Source organism: Eucalyptus grandis, chromosome 4 (assembly GCF_016545825.1).
Source record: "Eucalyptus grandis isolate ANBG69807.140 chromosome 4, ASM1654582v1, whole genome shotgun sequence".
NCBI lineage: Eukaryota > Viridiplantae > Streptophyta > Magnoliopsida > Myrtales > Myrtaceae > Eucalyptus > Eucalyptus grandis.
In genome coordinates this window covers 25,267,880-25,282,053 of record NC_052615.1, presented here as the reverse complement: position 1 = coordinate 25,282,053, position 14,174 = coordinate 25,267,880, and the positions used below count along the sequence as shown (strand labels likewise).

The 14,174-nt window shown below is 38.6% G+C and overlaps 1 protein-coding gene across 1 annotated transcript; it reads left to right on the top strand.

Annotated features, from left to right (window-relative positions):
* The first annotated feature begins 2,557 nt into the window (after window positions 1–2,557).
* Window positions 2,558–7,196, top strand: LOC104442887 (protein ACCELERATED CELL DEATH 6). Its single transcript, XM_039310829.1, has 5 exons — window positions 2,558–3,252; window positions 5,187–5,698; window positions 6,559–6,852; window positions 6,945–7,029; window positions 7,117–7,196. The coding sequence occupies exons 1-5, from the start codon at window positions 2,646–2,648 to the stop codon at window positions 7,194–7,196; spliced, it is 1,578 nt and encodes a 525-aa protein (XP_039166763.1). The 5' UTR covers window positions 2,558–2,645.
* Window positions 7,197–14,174: the final 6,978 nt, after the last annotated feature.

The following is a 14,174-nucleotide window of genomic DNA, read 5'->3' as shown; positions in this document are numbered from 1 at the left end:
TTGCTAAAGTGCTATAACTTTTTTTTTCCTATCACTTAATTGCCATTATTTCTAAAAAAGTATGTTTAGTTGATCAGTTAAGTGTCAAAAAATTTTTTTAGAGTGTTCACTCAAATACCAGAAATTTGATGTAGTTTAGCGCTTATAGTGAACATTTAAAAAAAATTATAACAATCAAGTAATTGATTAAAAAGTTATATAGCACTCAAGTGATTGTGAAAAAAAATTATGGTACTTAAAAGAGTGCCATACATAAGTGATAACATTTAAATGATAAAAAAAAAAAGAGAGAATGCCGTACGAAAGTTATAGCATTTATGATATCTTTTCTTTTTTTTTTCCTAGAAGTTGCAGAAATTTACACCATAGTAGCATGGCTTGGCAAAGTGTCATGCTGCAAAGCGGAATCACATTTTCTCTGCAGACTCAAAGTATTATACTTCAACCACATGTTTAGGGAACGAACAGACAAGAAAGAGAATTTTATGTGTGTGTCTCAAAAGTTGGTCGGTAATATAATAAAGAAGAATACTATAAGACTTGTGAAAGGAAAAAGGGGAACAAAATCTCCGAACGGTATAAAGTGATTCGTCACATGTTTTCACCTCAATATCGAAAAGAAAGAAGGCATGACACGGAAATGTGTAACTCACTCATTGCAGCACTTTTTCTCACTAGAGGTCCTCTATCACGAAATTCAACAACACCTCGACCAATCACGGTGCTTGCTGAGATAGGCAGGTAAGTTGCAATGATGGTCGACAGATAACTCTAACCATGAACATGAGAAACTAGGTAAACGGCAACAGGACAAAAACAACGGTAAGAATACATGGATTACAGCATTGCCATTTATCCATTCGCCACTTATTGAGCTAAATGTTTTGTCGATGTACTACATTAATTTAGTATGCTGGTTATATTACCCAAGACTGGAGTATAACATGGAAGGGCACAGAATAATTATAAAGAGCTGACCATTGCAGCATCTAAACCCCATGTTTTTAGGTAAATAATGGCTACTATAACTTTCATTTTTTAAGCTTTCAAAAGCATTTGTGTAGACTTATAGATACACTTCAGGTACCACAAGACTATATATCTCACCAGCAACTGTCAACACCTTCGCACAAGCAACGGCAGTTTGGAAGGCAAGGAACATAACAGATCGTCACGGACATCAGATGCAAATCATTAAAAATAACAAGCAATAGTCGTATGAGAAATTACCTGCTCTAGAAGTGACATAGTCCATGAGTCCCATGAGCCGTTTCCTATTTCTCTTCAAAGTCAGAGACGGTGTAAAGAGTCCATCAACAAAAATAAGTCCACTTTCTAATGAACTAATAAAAAATTATTCATGGCACCAATGTGGGAGCAGAGCCTAGGCCAACATACATAAGAACGGGTTGAGTTAAAAAAAGGAAAAAATAACCCATTGCCAGTGCAGTTTTGCTGTTAACAAAGAATTCAGATCTACATACACATAATGTTGATGGGTTTCTGGTAGGACACTAATTGCCAATTTGCAGACATAATTAAGGTTAATGTTCTATGAAGGTCAAATATGAGAAAATAGTCTTAAGAATTTAGTTCTACATATTATTTCACAATGAAGACCACTGTGTGTGACGTAGATGAGGGCCTGCGAGCCCTTGCCCATGGACAGACCTGCAAGGGTTGTTGGCCCTCACTGAGACCTCGACAAGGTTCATTGGCCCTTGCTAAAAAAGTAGAACAACTTCAGCCTTGCCTTCTCTTTTTTATTTATTTAAATTTACCCTTTTGTCGTGTATCTCTTCCACATATTAAAAATGATAGATAGTCATTGAACGATCATAAATTTTTGATAGATTTTTATTTGTTATAGAATATTGTGCAAACATTACAATAGAAAACATATCATTATGAGCTCCAACTTTTGTCAATGGATTATAGAAGTAGAGGTGATTATTGGATGAGCTCAAATTGGTCGTCAACTCATTTTTACCTAAGTTTTTTATTGGTTGAATTTTACCTAAGTTCGTGCTCCATAATAATTACATATGTAAATCTTCGAGTGGGACCAAGCTTGGGTAGGGTCCACCATGTGCACCATGATGAGAATGCATGCTCACGACAAACTTGGACCGTGAAGACTAAAAAGAGCAAAGGACTTTTCGATGAACAAATAAAATAAAAAAAGAAGACTACGTCTAAAAGTGGGCCCACGAAATCATTTCTTTAATAAATAAGTTAAATCAGATCCGATTCAATTCATAAAAAAAAAAAAAAAAAATTACAGCTCAAAGTGAACGGATATTATTGCTTTAATAAACAAGTTAATCATATCCGATTCTTCTTCTAGAAGGATGTTCTGATTTTGATAAAAAGTGGAAAGCAGGAAGTCCAAAACGCATACCAATCAGACTTTTTGGAAACTATTCTCTAAACCTGCTAAATTTATTTCAATTTCATCGAAACAATTGAAGAACCACCATATGCATATAAATGTCCCCATTTTAGTTCCTAGGAAGCTCAATTCAATTTCCTCTCCAGCATTTTCCCTTTTCACCAATCCTCTTGAAAAACTCAAAGAAATTCCTCCCATTTGAACTCATTGCTTATATTGATAAGTTCACTTGCAACTACTGCGTGTCTTGAGAATGAAAGAGATACTGCGTATGCATCCTGAAGTGTATAGGGCTGCAAAGTCGGGAGAATTTCATTCCCTGATGACAATAAGTTTGGAAAATGGAGAGAACCTTTTCCACCAAACAACGCCAAAGGGAAACAATGTTCTTCACGTTGCGGCTCAATTCGAGCGGGCAAATTTCATCCAAGAGTTTCTTCAAGATCTACCAAGATCATCCCTTCTTTGGAAATGTAATTGCAAAGGAGACACTCCCTTACATGTTGCTACTCAACTAGGAAGCTATGAAATGGTTCGAGTATTTATTGATCGGGCGAAAGCAATACATCAACCTGACGAATACAAAGAGCTACTTAGGATATCAAATTCAGATGAAGATACCTTGTTGCACTCTGCAATAAGAGGACATTGCAAGGGGGTCGTGGAGTTGCTTATTGAAGAAGATCCTCACCTATGTGATATTGTTAATGCTGCTGGTGAATCCCCGCTTTATCTCGCAATACATCGAAGATTTCAGGATATCATTGAGCCGATTTTATGTGCTTCCTCGTCGCCATCCTCTCGTAAGGGCCCTAATGGACTGACAGCTCTGAATGCTGCAGGGCTCCTCCCACTATCAAGTAAGTATCACAAGATTCTAAACCCACTTTAAACAAATGATAACCCAAGTAACCGAAGTTCTCTCCCTAGCGCGAGACTTCCCTTGGGCGAGACTGCTGGTGGTAGCAGCGATGCCCCCTTCTACACTAGTACTTTGTAAATATAATAGTAAATATATTCACTAATGGGCTGCGATTTTTACTCCTTATTATAGTGTTTTCATCATATCGTCCCTGATGTGACTCACCTTTTAGCATTACTCTCCTTTGTTTAATTTTTTATATGGTCAAATGCGGAGTCCCTCTTTTTCTTTCCCCGTAGGTCCCGCTTTCCTTCTTCGTATCTTTTCGGCCTTTATTAGTGTCTTACCACCTACAGTGCCCCTCTCTACTCCTTTTTTCCATTTTTTTCTTCTTCAGACATGCCTTTCATGTCTCATGTTTTGTTTTTCTCTCCCAATTTTCTCTCACCGACGTTGGCGCGACGTCATTGAGGACAACACGGCTGGCCCCCAAGCCAAGCCGCTGTGAACCCCAGGATGCCCGCGGATTCAGGGCTGAACTCGATGACGCTCTTGCCGGTTAGAGGGAACAATAGGAAGTGACTTTCGATGGAGAGCCAATCGGAGAGGACGAGTGAGGAGTCCTGGAGCCAAGATCCAGTGAGGGGACGACCGGTGATCAAATTGTAGACATCGTCTTGTTTGAGGACGGTCAGTCAGTGTCCTGCAAGTTCGATCTGCCTCATGGTCGTTCAACTCTGCGTTTGCGAGCTGCTTCAGTGGCCGATTCCTCAGTTATCTGATCATAGGGACTAGCAAATGACAAATGCTGTTTGGTGGCCCTTTTCCCTTGCTCCCGTGAATGCCTTTGCCAGCTAGAGTGCAACGCCTTCTCTACCTCGACTTCTCATCAAAGTTCTGGCACCTTTGGCCCAATCTCTCTTCCATCAATGCTCCTTCTAGAGTCTATACTTGCTCCAATGGCGTGTCGGAAGCCAAAAATGGAAAAGAGGGAATAGAGAGGGACACTAGAGGCTTGGAAAGATAAAGAGGTAGAAGGAGAGTGACACCCGCCGGGAAAGAAAAGATTAAAAACAAAAAGGACAGCACATTTGACCGGCCACATACGGGACGTTATGATTAAAAACACTGTGACACGGAGTGCATATTTCGCTTGTACTTAATTTCTTTCTTCAAATTTTTCTGGATCTTGTTCTCCAGGCACCACCATCATCAAACCCTCCTGTCTCCCGTGGTGGCAGTGGTGGCAACCACCATCACCATCATACCCCAACGTCTTCCCTTTTCTCTCTCATCCAGTTCCTTTATTTATTTATTTATTTTTGGTATTCCTCTTTTTTTTTTCGTCATTTTCTCCTTATGATTACTTGCTTTTCAGTTTACAATTGATGATAGGGCACATTGCAATATATTTCCAAAAAATCGATTCAAAACTTTTTTAACTCCCCAGGGAAAAATTATGATGACTTGGAAAAAGCGGGGTAAAATGACTTTACCATTGGAAAATGTAGAAGGTGCTAAGTCCTCATTTAGTTTAAATTTTATAAAATTGAGTTGGACACGATATTCTTGTAAAATGATTGGCATCATAGTAGAAAACCCTACTCTTTTATTCTAGCCTTAGACAGAGCAGATGCCTTGCTGAATAGAAAAGAAGTTTCTTCTTCGTCAACTTCACGAATTTCTGACAAATTCACTTATAAAAATGAAAAACTTTAGGAATTCCTGCATTATGCTAGATTCAAGGTAGTGAGATTCTACATGTGTTACACAAGATCAATAGAGAAACTTCATAATAACCATGACATATTCCTCCCTAGTACGGAGAAAAAGGGGGGAAAGCTAAATGGGATGAAATGCAATGTTAAGATATCAATGTCAAAATGCTAAAACCGATCTAAATCATGACATATTCCTATTGTATTTGTAAAGGTTGCAAGAAAATCTTGGAGAAGATACCAGAACTGATCAGAGAAAAGGATGAGTGTAGAGGGTGGACTCCTCTTCATTATGTCGCTCACTTTGGCAAAGTTGATGCAGTTCAACTGCTCTTGCAACATGATACCTCCGTTGCATATGAGTTAGATAGAGAGGGGAATTCAGCTCTTCACATTGCAGCGTTTCAAGGCCACATCGAGGTCATTGACAAGCTCGTTACATCCCATCCTGATGCTTGGGACATAATAAACTTTAAAAGGCAAACCGCTCTTCATGCAGCTGTTCTCGGAGGAGATGTAAAGGTAGTCAAGTACATATTAGAGATGCCAAACCTGAAGAATATTATCAACGAAAAAGACATTCATGGAAACACGGCTTTGCATTTGTCTGTGAATCTTAGAAAATACAAAAGCACTCTGATACTTGCAAGAGACAAGAAGGTGGACCGCTTTGCCACAAATAAGAATGATTTGACCGCTCTTGACATTATACATGCTAACGATAAGGTATGCTTGCTTGCACACTATAAGAGCCCAATTTGTTCACTCGTAGAGTAATTTCTTCAATATCGTTAAGAAATTGCGGCTCAATTGATACTCATTTCACGTGCAAACAAACAAACTAATAAAAAAAAATATTTATATGGTATCGATAGTCAACAAATAACTGCTTACAATAAAAATATTATAAAGCAATTTTAAGGTCGAATATTTTGTTTTATTAAAAAGTATGCAGAATGTGGGACCTGTTTATCTTGAAACCTATGCAAAACTTTAAGGATTGGGAGCTTCTTATGTAGGGGATAAGGTAAAGGGGGAAAAAGAAATAAAAGAAAAATGGAGAATAAATCCGGCCTGTTTAATGGCCCTTGTGCCGAGATGTCAACCACTATCTCGTATAGTGAGCCGGAACTTGAGAGGACCTCAATCGAAAAGTTTATTTGCACCTTCTGACTTTGAAACAACTATTCTGCCCCATTCATATAAGAGAAGCAGAATGATTTGTACAATGTCAGCCAAAATCCTTCTGTTTTATTTCTGCCCCCCTTCAAATAAGTTTTGAGATAAAAGAGACAACCTGCACTCTGCCCAATTTGAGAAAAGGGCTTCAAACAATTCCTAGATAATTTCATTTAGCTATGGCATAGCCCAAGATGTAATTGTTTACTCCTGAAAAACTCTATTTGCTGGTTTCATTTACCAGCTACCTCATCCAAAGGAGATGAATTGAATTGAAAAATAATAATTTAGGACTTGGCCAGAAATTCTATTTGTTATAGATGGATTTTGAGCGAATAAAGTGAGGGTCTTGAAGTATTTCGCCAGGAAAACCACGGGTTAATTGATTCTTTCTGTACATTCTTCAGAACAATCTCTCAAGACTTCTAGCTATTCGTGCATTGCAAGGATCTCATGGATTCCCGACTATTCAACAGTGGGCTGTGAGAGATATTAAAAAGAGGTTAGACAAGCAACTTTTTGAGGATCAACCAGCTGCTCCTCCAACCACAGGAAGCGATTCGTCATTGAAAAGCTTTATTGAGCTTGAACTACTAGTGGCAGCACTCATAGCTACAGCGACCTTTGCCGCAGCCTTCACGATGCCAGGAGGTTATAGCAATGACGGACCCAACCAAGGAATGGCGACTCTTGCTGGCAGGGTAGCTTTCAAAACCTTTGTGATAACCAACACTGTGGCGTTCAGTTTCTCCACCATGGCATTGTTCTTACAATTTGATACTTTTGTGTTAAGCGATCGTGCAAAGGCAAATTTCACCTCAACGCCGCAAATTGCATTTACATTGCGATGTTGGGGATGGTGCTAGCCTTTGCGTCTGGTACGTTTGTAGTGTTGACCAGAACCATTGGGCTCGCAACCGTTCCTTGGGTTATATGTGGATGTCTCGGGATTTATTACCTCATAGGTGTTTTCTGGGACCCCGACCGTCGTTTTACATTGCTCTGGGCAGGTCCCGGTGATCTCCTCCCAAAATCCACGGCCTGATCGTCGGATACCCTAAGAAAGCTGCTACTAGCTGGGCAGGTTTAATAGTACCGTGAGCTTGTGCACAGGAAATCTTCTTTTTGCTTTGTCAGTCGTCAGCTGTCCGATTTAAAACCTGTCAACGTCGACCCGTTGGATTGAGCGCCAGCAGAATTTGCTGTGCTCCAGATGATATGAGCGCAACCGAGGCCAACAAGTCGAGACCTTTCGTGTATGTGGACTGTGGAGGACGTTCATCTCGACTGCGTCCCGGTTAACTAAATGTTATTAGCAGTTGCGGAGCTATTGCGGTTGAACTGCCAAGTTGGTATTTGTTTGGTGATTATCTTGAGGTTGCAAGGAAAGTGTTGGATTTTGTGTGTATTTTAATTAAACAAAATGCTCTTCGTAGCATTAATGAGTTTTATATGTTTCTACCTGTCGATTGCCATTACTTCAATTTCCATAAATTCCTTCAACATTCTTCGACCTCAGTGGACGTTTGAAGAAATTTATGATGTAAATTCGCAAAATCAAGCTACTGGTTAGTAAGTCAACCACATTTTAAAAAATTTACTAAAACCAAACTGATTTGTAAATTACTAACTTCTTTCTAAATTTTACAGGTGGATAGGATAAAGGTTTAATAAGTTGCCGACATTGTAATAAACTTACCCATGTCAAATTGTTTGGTAAGTTAACAACTTCTAAATTTTAGAAGTTGATTGGGTAAGAGGTTAGTAAGTTGCGGACGTGATAATTAATTGGGTTATATCCTAAAAACCTCTAAACTGGTACAAGTGTAACGAATTTACCTCAAATTAATTTTTTGATCATGCAAAACTCCAAACTAGTACACATGTGACAAATGTATCCAAAATTACCACAAAAAACCCCAAATTGATACATTTATGACAAATTTATCTCAAATTAATTTGTTCGACAGCCAAAAACCCTAAAATGGTATATAAGTGACAAATATACCTTTCGTTAAATTGAATTAATACCATAAAAACTACAAAAATTATACAACCGTGATATACAAAGAGTAAAATCTTAAATTAGTACATTAGTCAATTGTTACGTGTTATCAAACTAGTAATTTGATAGTAAAATTTAACGAAAACTAATAGATGGTAAATTTATTGCAAGTGTACTAGTATATGGTAAATTTGTCAAAGATGTATCAATTTGAGATTTTTGGTGATAAAAAAAATAATTCATGATAAATTTATCACGTGTACTAGTTTCTGGGTGGCTAAATGCGATGTTTACTATCGTGGAGTTGAAGTTGCCATGGAAGTGGGACTTGCCTTCGACTTCTATGTGTCGCCCTTCAATGGCATAGTTGCGCAAAGCTGCAGAGAGTACCATAACATTTTCAACATCTACTAAGAGCAAGAGTCATGGCTGATGCAAGATTCTTCATTTCTGATAAGGTAATATTAGAACTTTCAAGTCAATCTAGTGAGTAATATCATCAAATAATCAGATACAAGGCCAGGAATGTATCATCAAATCAATATAAAAAAATTCAATCGCCCACTCACGCTATAAACAATCATTTCGCCTCATCTTTCGCGTTCATGCATGGAATACATGCATCACTCGCTAATGCGCGGAGAGGAGCAGTGGCTGATCCTCGAACAGCCTAACCATTCTTCGATACTAACCCTGAACCCATGGGGTCCAACTACTTGCCGTTCCTGTTGCCACATTCTTCGGTGAGGCTGCATCATCCACCAAGTAAGGTACTTTGCATGTCAGCGAGAGAAATCTGGAGATGGTTCCCAGGGTAGTTGATGAATTTGACTTTCCCAGCTTCATCCAAAGTCCCCAATCCAATCCAGTCCTAGATGTAAAGTTCATTCTACAGGAAATGGATCGGTAAGGCACATTCATCTTCTTTTTTTTCCATTGGATTAATGGTGAGAGGTTGCAAATTGTAGCATCGAGTAAGGGCAAAAGCATGTGAAGACAATCTTACCCCACAACGACAATACCACCTTACAATATGTTCTCTTGCCCATTCTGTTCAGTTCATTTGTCTCATGTAAATGTAATATTGCTTAGATTATCGAATTTTCAAAGTTGAATGCTCAGTGATCAAATGAAAATCATAAATCACTACAAAACGTAATTGCAGACCATGTCGTGGATATACACCTCCTACACCATAAGATTGTAGAGGAAGAGCTCGCTAAAGATATTGCTTTCCTAATTATGTTATTACTTTCAACATGGTCAATCATTCATATATAAGGCTTAGAAAATGTTTCAACTTGTTCTCTATTCCTACCGTGCAAAGTGCAAAGAAAAAAAGGAAAAAAAATCACCATAATAAGGACTAGGTTCTGCGAACTAGCAAATCTTCCCTTGTAGGTTGAGATTCTGTGATGGACGTTCTCATTGTTTTAATTCTGGGAGAAATCTACAATCTTTTAGATAGTTAGCAAGGTCCAGCAGAAACAAAAAGCAATTCACGCCATGCTTAATTGAAAGAACATGTAGACCTTGTGACACAATAGCAAGTGAAATGAGTTTTCGCATTGAGAAAAATCACTGGCAAATCAAACACATGAAGCTAAAAACAGGAAATTATGAACACATGCATAGCTCCTATCTTATACGAAGAGTATCGTGGGCCACACCTATTTTGGGATGGTTATACAATTTCCTGACTGGATAATATGGTAAGATGTAGAAGATTAGGACCCTCAAGAAGATATAAACAAAAATCATCCTATCTAAATATATGCTATCTTAACACAGCAGTCAGAATTTTCATATAACCAGCGGGTGCCAAGTGCTCCTGTGCTTGTACGAAGGTCCCCGAACAAAACAAGAAGACACGGTTACACAGTGAAGTATGAACGAAGAGACTCAATTAGTTTGGCGCAGTGTTTCTGCATGTGGACATGCAAAGAAGCTAGTTGTTGATGCTGTAGAAAAAGTAGCCTGGATATAGCAAAAGGGTAATGTAAATTAGAAAATGACTAGGAAGACTGAGCAAAATCTGGACATATTCAGAGGAGACCCTTCGTAGCCCGATCAAATAGTCCATAAGAATGCGGAAGATAACAGACTGTAAAAGAAGGCAAAAAAATTGAACTGCAGTGATAAAAGCAAACTCCAATCCCAGTCTGACCTCAACCAAGAGACCACTAGAGAATGGTGCATCCTAATGCCAAATCAATCTAAAACCTCGCTACAAATCCTCAACCAAGAGACCACTAGAGAATGGTGCATCCTAATGCCAAATCAATCTAAAACCTCGCTACAAATGCAATTAGTGATATTTGGAAATAAATCTGGGAAAGACTTGAGAAGACAATTTCTTCTTGCCTTTGTCATGTCCGATTCTACCAGAGAGAACTACTCTAGAATAGCCAAACAGATTATCTCTTCATCAAATATATCAACTTACCAAGAAGTCTTTTGCATTTTGTGAAAGGCTATTTAACTTTCTCGCTTATGAGATCACAAATATAACAAGCTTCCTTTTATCTTCTAATAATTGGTGAAAGGAATGGATCAAACGGGAAAGGAATGAAGTACTTACTCCACAAAACGGTATAGATGCAATTCCAGCGTGGATACCTGCCATAGTCATGAAGTTCTTCACGTATTCCACAAACAGAGAAGCAAGCCTCCTCTGTTAGGACCATTAACAAAAGCAATCTGGAAGAGTAATTTTGCTTACTTATGAATTGAGTGATAAGGATAAAAAAATTTAAGAGAATGACTCGCTGCTTGGTATTTGACTAAAACGGCAATATGAAAACCATCAAATAGGTAGTTGATGTCAAAGCAAAGAAACTGAACCATGGCAAACTCCTCTATTCAATCCAAAAAAAAAAAAAAAGACAAGTGGAGCACACATAACTTTGTTGTTTTCTTTTGTTCTTTTCCTTCTTCCCCCCATTTACATGGATCGGAGGATTATCCAAAATATAAGAGACTGAATTTCTTTTCCACAAGTCCACTAATTTTTCACTTTACATCAGAAATTCTAAATGAGACGTGGTATGATGTTGTACCATCACAACCCTGTTTCTCTTTTACCATATGCTCTTCCTTTCATCCATCGAATTGCAAATTTCAATCCAAGCGAAATAGTATGAATCTACATGGCTCTCTTAGCGGGTTAAGCAATAGGATACTCTTTTCCTTTGCCAATAACAGCAAAAAGGACCACGATGTCGAGAAGGTTGGTTAGCAAATTGATAAATTATATTGGGTACAGTTGCAGCAAGAAGAACTTAGCAAGCTCTGCAGCTGATCTAATTTGTGACGTCACGTTGCTTCACGTCTGCAATGTCGGAAAATATTTGCTACAAATCATTGAGATATCGACAAGCAAAGAAGGAAAATTCACAGAACTACCGAGTTCCATCCAAAGTTCTCCGTTTTCCAATGGTCATGATCATGATTGTGGTCATTAGGAAATTCAAGTGTCCCATATATGAAAATCTGTTGCAGACTTACTAGAACTTTTCCATAATTATCCATTGTGGGAGGACAGTCTCCACTCTCCGGTCAAGAAAATATTGAGTGCTCGAGTAGTATCATATAGGATTTACAGTAGTCCATTCATTAGTTGCCATGTGTGCACACTGGGCCCCACACTGACTTCATCAAACTCTTTTTTCTTCTTCCTTCTTCTTTTACATATCTAAATGTGATTTTGGGGTTACCAACCTCCTATCCTTAATTTTATTCTCCCGTTGACTCCAGTAATTCAACATCATCATAGACATTGAATCGTTGTAAACTGTTGAAAAACAGCTCATCTATTATGAAATTGGTAACTTCTTTGCGAGGCCACAATAATGTTGCTTTAGACAATGTTAATGGCCCTGCTAGTAGGCTCGAAACAAAATAGCAAGTCATCTATAGACAAAAAGATATGAATATGCCTCTGAGGACATTAAACGACTGCAGATATATAAAAGAAGCTGAAAGGGACCTACTCGTAGGTAACCGTGATGGTTGGACTTTACTACCTCATCACCAAAGAAACAAAAATTCGAATCTCCAAATACTCGCGACTAAAGTCGGGGTCCTTTATTGGCCAGCTTCTCAAGGGTTTACATCTAAATAGCAGCTTGTGGCGAGATCCCATCGGTGCTACCAAACACCAGAGGGTCATGTGATTCTCGAAGGGTGATCTCCAGCGGTCTCTCGATCATAAAAAAATAAAAAAGAAAAAAAAAAAGCTGAAAGGGCCTCAGCCGCAGGATATAAGCAGATCGTATGAGAGACCACCGTGTAGAAGACCACCGAAAGGTTTGAAAGGGTGAGGGCACGAGCCATTTATCAAAAGCGAAAAAGAGACTGCGGAGACAATTTGCCAATTGAAGTGACAACGACGATTTTGACCCTAAAAAGATGTGCCAACGACGATCACTAAAAAGCCCAACTCACCAAGAACCCTAAAAATTAAAATCCTGGTTTTTTTTCCCCTTGGCCCTGGAAAGGCTCAGGTGTAGTTTGAAGACCCATGGAGATGAAAATGGGCCCAAAGCTTTTTGCTTTTCCTTTTCTTTTGATGTGTGAAAGTAGCATGTTGAATTTGTAAGGACGATCGTGCATGATGCTTTCAAGCTGATGCACAAGGTATGCTTCATGATTAATACATTGGCTTTGGGATGAGAATCCCTTCCTTGATCATGTATGTTGATTTCTTTGTTGAAAGGTCTGCCAAAGAAGCATGTAGATCGAGAGATAAATGGACAGAAGTGATCGGGCAAAACACCAGCTCTCATTGCATGAGTTCTCTGGGTATCTGGTGCGAGATCCAAAAGGAGCTGTTCCTAATTGCCTAAATACATTTGAATATATCCACATACGTAGGAATAGATATGTGGATATATTCTATATCATTTTGATCGCTGATACCAATCACATTTTCATCCACAAAACAATAAGTATCAAAAAGATTTCTTGGAACCCCCAATAGTTATAATTGGGGATAATTATCATAAACCTATTGTACACGGTCAATTCAGTTTTAAATATTTTAATTTGACAAATTATGTTCTAAACCTTTGGCAATTTATTAGTATATTTGTTCCGCCAATTTGATCGGCAACTATTGACATGGATGCCGCTTTCCTACGTGGCATGGGCAACCAAGGGCTTCGCACTCCTCACCTAGTGGCCGGCAAGGGTTGCCGGGTTAGAGTTTGATAAAATGGAGAAAGAAAATAAAAGAAGTAAAAGGGAAAATAAAACAAGAAAGAAAAAATAAAATCCGCAAAAATTATAAAAAAAAATTTGTAAAAATTATCTACATTAGTGCTAGTTATGTTAAGTAGGATAGTTGTCATCCACATCACCTTTGGCTGGAATGACTACATTAAAGCTAGATTAATCAAATTGAAAGCTTTAATATTGAATTGATATTTTTTTGATAAGGCAAAAAAATTTGTTTGGAAGGTTGAATTGATATTCATACAACAGATTTATGATTTTTTTTTTTTTTTGGGTTAATTTTGGCGTTCACTTTGATCCTAGCTTTTGGTCGGAGAAAATTCAATGTGCCCTTAATCCACCATGCAAACATCCCCATGGAAATGAACAAGGAGAGTGGCTCCATAAATATTGAGAAGTTACACCGAAAACTCATGCTGCATGGACAATGCAGTTGAATCCAGAAAGGCGCGCACTCACTCCGGAGGTAGGGAGAGAGCGCACCGGTTCACCGCAGCGAAGAATCAGGAAAGCATCACCAACCGTCCAAGGGGGGACCGTCCGTACAGTAGTCTTGTGTCATAACCTCCTTCCCGGTCCTCTTCGAAAACTCAAGGAAATTTCTTCATGTACTAACTATGCTGTCCGATCCACTAGGAAATCTCGAAGAAACTGCTCTGCAGTGCCCCAATTCCCACTCAACTATTTTGGCCTTTCCTCTTCGAAAGCCCAAAGAAATTCCTCCGCGATACACGCACGGTCTCTTTTGCTGAATGGCAGAAAAATATTTGGTAATAACAATGT